The 11,429-nt window shown below is 34.4% G+C and overlaps 1 protein-coding gene across 1 annotated transcript; it reads right to left on the bottom strand.

Moving 5' to 3' along the window:
* Positions 1 to 403: 403 nt before the first annotated feature.
* LOC120531874 (extracellular calcium-sensing receptor-like) lies at positions 404 to 10,161 on the bottom strand. Its single transcript, XM_039757735.1, has 6 exons — positions 9,965 to 10,161; positions 9,320 to 9,617; positions 8,013 to 8,828; positions 7,710 to 7,937; positions 7,465 to 7,588; positions 404 to 1,317 (listed from the first exon to the last, which is right to left on the bottom strand). The coding sequence occupies exons 1-6, from the start codon at positions 10,159 to 10,161 to the stop codon at positions 404 to 406; spliced, it is 2,577 nt and encodes an 858-aa protein (XP_039613669.1).
* Between the last annotated feature and the right edge of the window lie 1,268 nt (positions 10,162 to 11,429).

The following is an 11,429-nucleotide window of genomic DNA, read 5'->3' as shown; positions in this document are numbered from 1 at the left end:
TTGTATTTTTAATAAATAATTAAACCACTTGTTGTACTCTGAAAGAAATATCTAATTAAGTGACATTGAGCAATGCATTTAAAAAGTCATTGGAACCACTGTCTCGAAAGAGTCTGCTTCAAGTTGAAGGGCAACATTCTTCCACGGAGTAGAGTCCAATTGTTAGTGCCAATTTTGCACTTACTCTTGAGGAACAGACTCTACAGGACTGCGACCAGGTATAAACAGATTTAAACAGAATGGATATTTAAAAAGACGTGAACATTTAACTTTTTATTTACCACTTCAAAGTTGACAATATCCTACTGTGTTTCATTGCAAATAACAAGACTATTTTTTTTTCATACTGAAATAAACTGCATGCTTCCTCTTGGGTTGACAAAAAGTCTCAAAGGCCTTTATTTCAGTGCGACTTGTTAGGTGGTTTTCCCATCAGGTGCTTTTTTGTATTTTCTTCAGGCTTCAGTAATATAATGTAACATTTGGGAGCAAAAATGCAGAAAAGCAAACCAAAGCTAGAGGCCAAAATAGCAAATATTTCAACTGCTACTGTAAACTTTCCTGGTGAGCTGATATATGCTGGAATAAAAGTGATCCAAACTGCACAGAATAGAAGCATGCTAAATGTGATAAATTTTGCTTCATTAAAGTTGTCTGGCAACTTCCGAGCCAGAAATGCTAGAATAAAGCATATCGATGAAAGAAATCCTATGTAACCTAAAACAGCATAAAAAGCTGCTGCTGATCCAACGTCACATTCTAAAATAATTTTATCATTGTAGGATATCAAGTTTTTATTTGGGAAAGGAGGTGAAATTATTAGCCAGAATGAGCAAATTAATATCTGGATAAAAGTACAGGCAAAAACGCTAAGGCGCTGCTGAGTTGGTCCAAACCATTTCATTATATTACTCCCTGGTAGCGTAGCCCTGAATGCCATTAACACCACTAAGGTCTTCCCCAGGACACATGAGATACACAAGACAAAAGTGATCCCAAAAGCCGTATGGCGCAACTTACAGGACCAGGCAGAAGGCTCACCAATAAAGGTGAGAGCACAAAGAAAACACAAAGTCAGTGACAAAAGGAGAAGAAAACTCAATTCACAATTATTTGCTCTAACAATAGGAGTGTCTCTATAATAAAAGAAAACCAGTGCTACAAGAAAGGTAACAGTGCTACCAGATAAAGAAAATATTAAAAGTAGAGTTCCCATGAGTTCTCCAAATGACAGGAATTCAATTTCTTTTAAAATGCATGCACTTCGCTGCTCATTTGATCTGTATTCCAAAGGGCAGCTGATGCAGTCAATGGAATCTGCAATAAAGAAAATACGCCTTTAAAAAACAGTGCCTTATTTTCAGACAAGATAAAAGATTACAATATTTCAGTATAGGTGGCAATGGATTTTGCATTGCTGCCTCATGGAGTATGGAACCCAGTTCGATTCCCCGCCTCTGGACTTTCTATGTGGTGTATGCATGATCTTTTCATGCTTGAATGGATTTTATGTATGTAATTGTTTTCCTTATACAATGCTATTACATGGTGTTAGATTAATTAATGACTATATTAGCAGCTAAATTGTATATCCTGTATAGTTTGGTGTCTTGAGGACTGTTCACTGTCAATATAGACTTATATCTTAACCTCCTTAGTGTTATGTTTAAAATTCTAAATGTAGATTTTTTTCAACAAGAAAAAAGGTTTCATGTAACAGAAAACGTAAATATTAAAAGCGTGAACATAAAAACACTAAAAAAGGTATATCTACTATCCACTGCTGTACTGATGCAGATTTAGTACTTGTCCATCATGTGACATGTCTTAAAACAATTACCAATGAATAGTTGGATTTCACAACATGGGACGGTAGAAGTGTGTTTCTTTGCACACTTTTCTTATTGCATTTTTCTGTTCCTTGTGCATGACATGGTACAATGTCAGTGCCTGAGCCACACAATCAACGAGGAAATTGTGTTACAGTAGGCAACCACAGGTCAAGGCTTAGTGATTCCCACATTTCCCCTGACATGAACGACATTTGCTGCATTTTGAACGGTGCTTAGGGGTCTATTATCATTTACCTATTTACCACACATCTACTTGTATGGCGAACCTTCAGGTGACCAAATGCACCAGGAATATTATGGTGTTCTGGTTTGTATGGTGCCGTATACATCTTTTTGACTATCCGTGTCAACATGTGTTGACCAGTTCACATTGTTATCACTATTGCATGGATTAACTACTGGTTCAATTTCAGCTTGTTTTAAAACTTGCTTTATAGTTCTCATTTATGTGCCATTGTGTTTTGGTTGAAGGGTCTGCGCAGCTCATGAATATTGATGGGTTACCTTAGAGTGGTTAAATGCATAGAAATACCATAATCTTTTTCACCATAATGTTATTGTATCCACTACAAGACAGCAGAATATTGTCTTAAAAGTTATTCAGGCTTAACACTATAAAAATGGATCATTACACATTACTCTGAGTGATGCTCAGGGTTAACGCCTTGGAGGTTAATTAACCCCTAAGCAGTAGTAGTGATTATAGAGATATGTATTCATAATTGTTCTTCATTTTTTTCCAAAAATTCATAACATTTATGAAACCTGCATAATTCAGCTCGGGGTTGGATGAGCCATGGCCTACTGTATGTCAGCAGTATTGGGCACATGGCAGGAATTAATCTTAGAGGGAGGTGTCATCTCTAACTACAATTGGATAAATATTTTCCATAAATGACAGGTTTTTGTGCTCACAATTGGATTTAATGATAGTTAATTTTCTTAACTGTGTTAATTCAGTAATTTGTCATTATTTACTTAAACAAAATTATATTATTTTGTAATACTGCTTTAATACTAAGTTATCCTTTTATTTTACTTTTATTAATTTTCTGATTATTTTTTTCAATGTGTAGTCCTACAGGACTATGCAGGTTGTAAACAAAAGCCAAAAGAGAATGCAAAAAATCTAGAGATGCCATTCTTTATTTCATTTGGGACATTGAGGGAGGGAAGAAACAAGATCCCTGTAGGAAGTGTAAGAGAAAATATTTTATGAATCTCTTTTCTATTTATGTAAGAATCGATCATATGACATCAAATATAAATACACAATTATTATTTACTATTATTTAAACTAACTTAACCGTTTTAGTCATTTTTTCATCTACATATAGTACATGGTGTGATATGTGTTATGCAAGTGTGTTATGGAAAGTATCTCAGTCTTTCTAAGTTTAGCTCTCCCTGTATTAGAGAGCTTTTCAGTTCTCATGCACCTCCATCAGTGAGTAGTGTAGATTGGCGAATTTCGCCAAAGTGTAATTTGCAGAAAATTTGCTGTGTTTGCATTCACACTTGATAGCTGAATTATTTACTGATAATTTGGCCAGTTTAGGACAATTGTGCCCCATAATGCTTTGCAAGGCCAGTGCAAGTGCGACATCCTGCAGAGCTGTAACAGCCAGCATTGATGGGACCGCCCCTTGGGTGTATAATGGTGATCAATTGCATTACAGTCTCTGTGGGATGAGTATTTGTGCTTGTAGCCAAATGTGCAGGTTGATCTTCAAGTTCAATAAGAGAAGGAGGTGCGTGCCCCACGCATGCATGATATTTAGCTATGTGGCGGGGAGAGAGTGAAAACAAACCTTAAATGAGCCTGACACATAAAACAGAGGAGACTCTATGAAATAATAATAATAACAAAAGCTTTGTTACTATTTACAAGATGTTTCTGTCTGTTTGATAGGATAAAAAGTGCAAGGCATCAGCACAAACAGCACCAGACAGCCTTCAGCGCGACTTCAAAAAATAGAATGAGCCCATGGCTTCAATCATGACAGGCCAGTTTGAATTTTCTGCCTTTAAAAGACCTACATATTTTTCTGACTTTTGACTACGATTTTGGCATTTCCACTTTGTTTTGAGGAAATTTATGATTGCGTGTGTCTGTGTTCTTTCTTCTTTGATCTCACAGAGGCACGGTGGTGCAGTGGTTGGCACTACTGCTGTACAGTTCAGGTCACATTTTTGGCCACAATAATCGGTCCAGTATAGTTGGCAAACATTTCCCTAGCCCTTAGGGACACTTTAAAGATAACTGCACCATTGTAATCTAGTCAAATCTGGTTCAGTTAGTCCTTCCCATTAACTTTAATGCAGTTCACCAAGTTCGGCAATTATTGCATTTTCCATGATTTTGAGGAACTCATGGCAAAGTGAACACAGCAATGTTTGCTCTTCATTATCAGTGAGCAATATTATCTGCATTATATATTTCATTAAAATCATAATAAAAACAAAAAGATGCTTTGTGTTTCTGAATAAATGTATTGTATAATACTTTACTTCAAAGGGTGAGTTCACTGCCAAATTGGTTGCCAAATTTTGAAACTGCTAAAACATGAATGAATTGAATCTGTTAATATAAATTTTTTTTTTGTTCTTTATATCGCCTTATAAGATTTCTTGTATTAGGTAGTTTTTGCATACCCCTTGGGGTCAGAGCACAGGGTCAGCCATTGTACAGCGCTTCTGGAGCAATTGAAGGTTAAGGGCCTTGCTCAAGGGCCCAGCAGAGTAGGATCTCTTTCGGCAGTGACAGGGATTCGAACCAGCCACCTTCTGGATACCAGCGCAGATCCTTAGCCTCAGAGCCACCACTCCACCCGTGATTTGTTGAGTCTTGTCCGATTAAACCTTTTTTTAATTGTCTTGTTTTATTTTTTTTCTCAGTTTACTGATTTGCTTGCTAGGTATGTGTTAGTAACATAATTATGTATTAGCTCTAAAAATGAGTAGTACTTTTTTTTCTCAATCAAATTACATAAAATGTACATAATATAGGGTGACATAATTTCATAACTGTAACCTTCAAATAAATCTGTTAGAAAAATGTTCCTCCAAAAACCTTGACATATTTAATACAACCATTTCATTATTATTAATATGTGACATCCATAATACATGTCAGGCAAGAGGTCAGTGCTGCTGTCTCACAGCACCGGTCACTATCTATGTGCAGTTTCCATTTTCCCTCTGCTCCTGAATATGAATTACATCCAAAATTCCAGATGTTCTCTCATATGTTAAATATGTCACAATTAAATTGTTTGGCATAATTAAATTAGGCTGGTATGAGTAAGTGTCCCCTGTAATGACTATGCTTACTGCCATACACCCAGGGCTGACAGGCCATGCTCTATCCTCCTATGTTCCTATAATTAGATTAAGGGGTTTAAAGTAGGTTTTTAAATTCAAATTTTTTTTTCTTCATATTTAAGAACTCATTTACCCATGGCAACATACTATGTAAAATCAGGATACATTTAATTTATTTACATACCTATTTTTACACTCAGAGAAAGGGCAGGTTTATTGACTTCCTTACAATGACATAATGAGCCTGAGGTGGGAATTGAACTTGGATCTTTCTGCTTTAAACCTAGTGGCCAAAAGACTATTCCACACTGCCTGAATCCTGTATGATGAATGTTTTACATTTAATTCTTCTATTACAATCCAATTGCACAATAAACAGATATAAGGGGAAGGGGAACTGAAAACAGACAATGTACCAATAATTGTAATATACAACAGAGTATGAAATGTACAGTATGTAGCATAGAAAATGCATGTTATTTGACAGTCGCTGTGCTACAACAGCAGTAGCCGTAGAATTCAATAAAGATACATCTGTTGCTAAAATTGTACGTGTAAATTCATGCAATATAAAGGCATTGATTAGGGTTTATATGTGGTGATTAATTAAATTATGTATTTGTTATTATATGTTAATGCTACTACATGAAAAAATAAACACTACATACCCACAACAAATACAGAAAAATATGTTTTAACTCTGATAATTTCAAAAAATACTTTCTATAAGAATACATATATGAAGAAAGGGAATACATGTGGTGACACAAAATTAAAATTAGAGTTACCTGTACTCATTTAAATTCTATAATTTAAAGAATCTGGAATTAATTAGATGATACACATTTGTATCAATTAAAAAAGTGGATTTTGAGTGTAGTGTTTCACGTGCGAGCAACTGTGTTATGTGCCTGGCTAACAAAAATGACCAAAAGGTGGCGAACATGACACATCACTTGTTAGTGATATGATTGTTTCATTTACTCTCTCACTGTACATATTAAAATCCATGTTATTGGGAATATGAAACTATTAGGTCACTTACTATGGTTACTTTGGAAAATGCTTTGAAGTGTATGTTTCGACTATATTAATTACACATTTAATTAATTAATTAATTTAAGTAATTAATTAATTAATTTACACATTTTCTGAACTCTCACATTTGTTATCTCACTGGATGCAGTGAGAAGTCAAGCAAAATGATTCCTTTTATTGGCTAAATGAACAGATTACAATGTGCAAGTTTTCTCAGCAGCTGAGGCCCCTTCTTCAGGCAGTGCAAAAAGGCTACTTTTTAGAAAACTCTCAATAAGAAATATATGGAATTGCAAAGTAAAAAATGAATACAAATTGTCTAATTGTACAAATTGACTAACGCTTCTAAAAATATTACTAAAATCTGCACTTGGGATTCAAATGCATCAGCACCATCCCATGTCCTTTTCAATTATGTTATGTTTGCTGTACAACTGATACATTGAAGACAGCAAAAGGTAATGTTTTGTCCAGTTTTTTAAACACCAGGTTGCAACATGCTATAAAAGACTATAACAACCCCAATATTTGAGCTGCTTAGATGCACAATTTTATAATAATATTACTATCAAGCAGAAATAATCAGTGTATTCTTTCCAAGTGGTATTCTTGCTATTTTATTATTCATATAAAACATTATACCGTAACATTTCATGAGGCACATAATTAAAAAAAGTATAATGCCAGATCAGGCACATTAAAACTATTACCCACTATAATCTAAGTCAACAGGTTAAAGACTGATGCATAAAATAATTATAAGAAGGATGGTTCTGTACATTTCCACAAAATATTTACTTACAGTACTGCTGCCATCTCCAATTATATATTTTGTAGTTTTATCTTGCAGTGTGTCCTTGAATGGTACACTTAAACAAAATGTTTTTATTATTACTGTTTGTATATTATAGAAATTTACTATATATTTCCTTTGTGGATGCAGCGTAAAAAGGACACAGGTTCACATGCTTCAGAATGATTACAGTTTAAAGCCAATAAACATTTAAATGGTGTTAAACTTCAGTTCTATAATTTGACAGGGACTTGAACATAGGTCTTTACTGGCATCCCAGCATTTCGATCTTTCATGATTGCATGCATCACAAAAAAGCCCACTTTCCTAAAGCATGATTTACCCACAGAGAAAGTTTCATACAATTTTCCTTGATTGGTTTTAATCATAAGATACTGTGGTATCAATATTTAACACTGAGATTTGTATATATCTTTATCTCCAGTTGTAACTTACTTGTTACATTGCTAAATTCACCTTCTGCACAAGGGATGCAGTCAAAGCAACATACAGGTCGTCCTTGCTTAACTGCTTTTCGAGTTCCTGCATAACAGCTCTCACTGCATACTGATCTTGGCACCTTAAAGAAATTGAATAATAGTTAATAAATTATTTACTAAGACAGTCAGTGAAAATAGTTATACCTCTTGCTATTAAATATTTTTTTTATAAATTGTATTAAAAGTCATGTTTTTGCATACCTTGCCTGGATTTCCCACCCAAACAATGCTGATGTTGTTCATTTTAAATGCTTTTCCATCTGGCAGAGATGCATCATAGATGCCAATTTTTATAAACTGTACGTTGCCGTATTTGTTGTTTTGCCAGTTTATTAAATCGTATTTTGCTGTTGGGTCTCCGTTCTCATCAAAATACACATTCTCTCCATAATTAGTTATAAAATTCACAGTTTTCAAATAATGTAGCACCTGCAAGACAACTTTATATAAGGTCAATACAATATGCAGTTTATTCTTTTAGTGGAATAATATATCCTGTCCTACCTGCCAGGGCTCAATGTTTATTTTATTGGCACATGTTTTATTGACAAACGGTCCTTCTCCATTCTTGCAGTTTAGTAGATTTTGAAGAGAATAGGCGATAGCATATACTGCTTTATAAACATTACTAGGAATTCTTAGCTCAGAAATATCAGTATAGTCATTGCTAATATCTCTTAAATTTTCAGATCCTCTGCAAGGAGTAAGAGTTGAAATGTTTTCTTTGGGACTCATTGTACAGTGAAAAATTGTTTCCCAAAATTCATTGAGAAGAGCATTGCCAGGATCTTGAGATGGATGTATGTTCAGAATATAGTCTTTCAGACCTGGTATTTCAGCTTCACTAATTGCAAATCCAATAGAGCCGCCTAATATTTTGTAGCTCTCCTCTGTTGCAAAAATGCGAGCAGAAATCCAGCCTTCAGTGCCAATCCACTGCCTCCCTGTAATATTTTGAGCAATCAGCTCTTTCAGAAGGATTTGCATATCTTGCTGTGTGACAAAAGCAACAATAACTTTTGAAGAAGATTCTTTTATGATACGCACTGTTGCTGCAATTTTCTCACTAGGGTAAGTCCTGTAGATTGATTCTGAATATTCAATGCAAATGCCCTGCTCCTGAACAGCTTGTATAAAAGTAGCCATTCCTAAGTTACCATAATCATTGTCACTTCTAATTGTCCCAATCCAAGTCCATCCAAAATGCTTCACAAGCTGCGCAAGGGCTCTACTTTGATAAGAATCACTTGGGATGGTCCTGAAGAAAGTAGGGAATTCCTGTTTATTGCTGAGACAGGCACATGTGGCAATATAACTTATCTGAATGTTGGAAAGATAATAACATTGTAAGAAAAATATTTAATCAAATAAAGAAATACAATTTAGATTTAAAGAAGATATCATACTTTTATGGAAATGCAATTTAAAAATGTATCTAACCGTTTATATTTTTGTGGTTATAAGATGTCATATATTGGGTCACCTCATATCTATCTAACTCAGATGTGTTGCATGTTTACTGATGTTAACATAAAGCATTTACTAGCTAAACCCATAACAGTTAACATACAATGGTGTTATTTATTAGCCTAGTCCTTGTTTTTATGTTACATAAATCTATTTTATAGGATATATTTTATTAACAAGGGAAAACACTGATAAAAATACCTCTAAAATACTAGCACCACAAAGCCAAAAATCAAATCATATCTGATTACAAAAAAGTAAACAGTCAAAGTTTCAAGTGTGGTTTTTACTTGTTTTCCACAGCATACTCTACTTCGTTATATAAATAAGTTTTATAAATTTACCAGTGGAATATGAAAAGACTGGATAGCTCTTGCAACAACTATGGTGTGTGATGAACCAGACATTCCAATTATTGCATGAACATTTGAAGTTTTATTACATTGCTTAGCAGGAAGCGATTCAACACCTTCATTTTCATTCATTAAAATTAATGCAGCTTTTATAGATAAATGAATGGAACTACAAATATCAAATATTTTATAGCCCAGCGAAACATCTGGAAGCAGAGATGAGCTGTTATTTATTTCTTCAATTGCAAATATCATTGTTCTTGCAATCTGCAATTCAATGTAACTTAAACTGGGAAAGAAATAAGACAGAATTATGTCATCTGCAATATATCATGTTTATGCTTACTTTGTACACATTTATTGTAGATAAAGTATGTTAATGTAATTAACACTGTTAATCCCTAAAAGAAAAAAAACTGTAACAGAAAATTATACTGGATGTACACATAAAGACTTAGATGCTTTATAATTTGAATTACTACAATAGACCATGAAACAATGTGATGGGACAAAAATGTAAAAATGTTCAATAAGTTAATCAAAAAATCACCCTTTCCATACTATCTTTAGATGAGGCATTGAACTGAAATAGAAATAATGTAATACTAGTATTGCCTGCAAAATTATTTCACTTACCCTTTACATTTGGCTGCTTCTGGAACTGTCTTAAATGTATATTTTGCATTCTCAAGGCCATGAAAAGCAAAAATTCCTCCAAGTATGATGTCTCCAGGCTTTGAAAAAGTAGTCAGCATTGGATTTGCTTGGACTCTGCATGCAGGCTCCTCTGCTCTGGCTAAAACTGTTAAAAGCAGCACCTCCAGATGCAGCATTTTAGAGCGTTGTTTCTCTTCAGAATTTATTAAAAAGCCTGGCTGTGCTCTATTTATTGATTTGCCTAACAGTGGCATTATAGGCGTGTTGATAAAAGCAAGGTAAACATCCATATTTCCCCACAGCCACAATTCTCAATGGTACTGCAAACCTAATATTTAAATCTAATATAAGAGTTACATTTAGCTCCCAGTTGTTATGATTCTGGTATCTTAGTAGTTGCTCTGTTTACCAAGTGTGTAATTATCTACCTGTTAATTGTGTTATGCACCGTGTAATGGAAATGTTTCATTTAATATATGATAAGTGTGTTTTCAGATTCAGTTCTTTATTACTAACTTAAAATTGCTTTTCCTTTATGTACTGTAATTTCTGAAAATGTCAAAGGCTGTCTTTTGAATTTTTCTAATTAATGCTGTGAAATAAATGTGTTCTAACACAATGTAAATGTAGCACATTAATGGTACATATACACCATAGAAAGTGTGGGCAGTAGTGGTTCTAGTGGTGGAGAACAGCTAGCTAGCCTCAAGAATTTTAAATTGAAAAGTTTTTAAGTGTCTTACAGTTTTTTGAGATTGCATACACACTCAAAATTAAAACATTCCCACAATTACCAAAACCTGATACTCAAGGAGTAAAACACCAGTTCAGATTTGCATAACTATAAGCACATTGTCAGCTTCACATTTTTTGCAAGACACTACACACAATGATATGCAAAACACTAAACACACCTGTATACATTTGACACACAAATTGATCATGATGTCACTTCCTTGGAATATCAAAGCAAAGGCTTTCAAATGAAAACACCCATGAATTAATTAGTTAAACACAGTCACCAGGGGCCTCATGTATAAACGGTGCGTATGCACAGAAATGTTGCGTAAGAACTTTTCCACGTTCAAATCACGATGTATAAAACCTACACTTGGCGTAAAGCCACGCACTTTTCCACGGTACCTCATGTCTTGTCGTACGCAAGTTCTCCGCTCGGTTTTGCAAACTGGCGGCACCCAGCGTCAAAGCAATGGTACTGTTCTTGTGTGATTACTCATTATTTTCATGACGCGGCTTTATAAATACACAGAAACTAACCGCATATTGTTTATTAGTGTAATGCATCTGATTGTAGTTAACTTGTAACAATATAATGGTTCAGGGAACAGCCATAGTATTCCAAATACCATAACTGCTTTAGCGTTGTTACTCTCACTTCTCCTTCTTATTCTTCTTCTTCTTCTTTCAGCTCCTCCCGTTAGGA

The sequence above is a fragment of the Polypterus senegalus genome, chromosome 1 (assembly GCF_016835505.1).
Source record: "Polypterus senegalus isolate Bchr_013 chromosome 1, ASM1683550v1, whole genome shotgun sequence".
In the NCBI taxonomy this organism is placed as follows: Eukaryota; Metazoa; Chordata; class Cladistia; order Polypteriformes; family Polypteridae; genus Polypterus; species Polypterus senegalus.
This window is presented reverse-complemented; position numbering and strand designations above follow the sequence as displayed.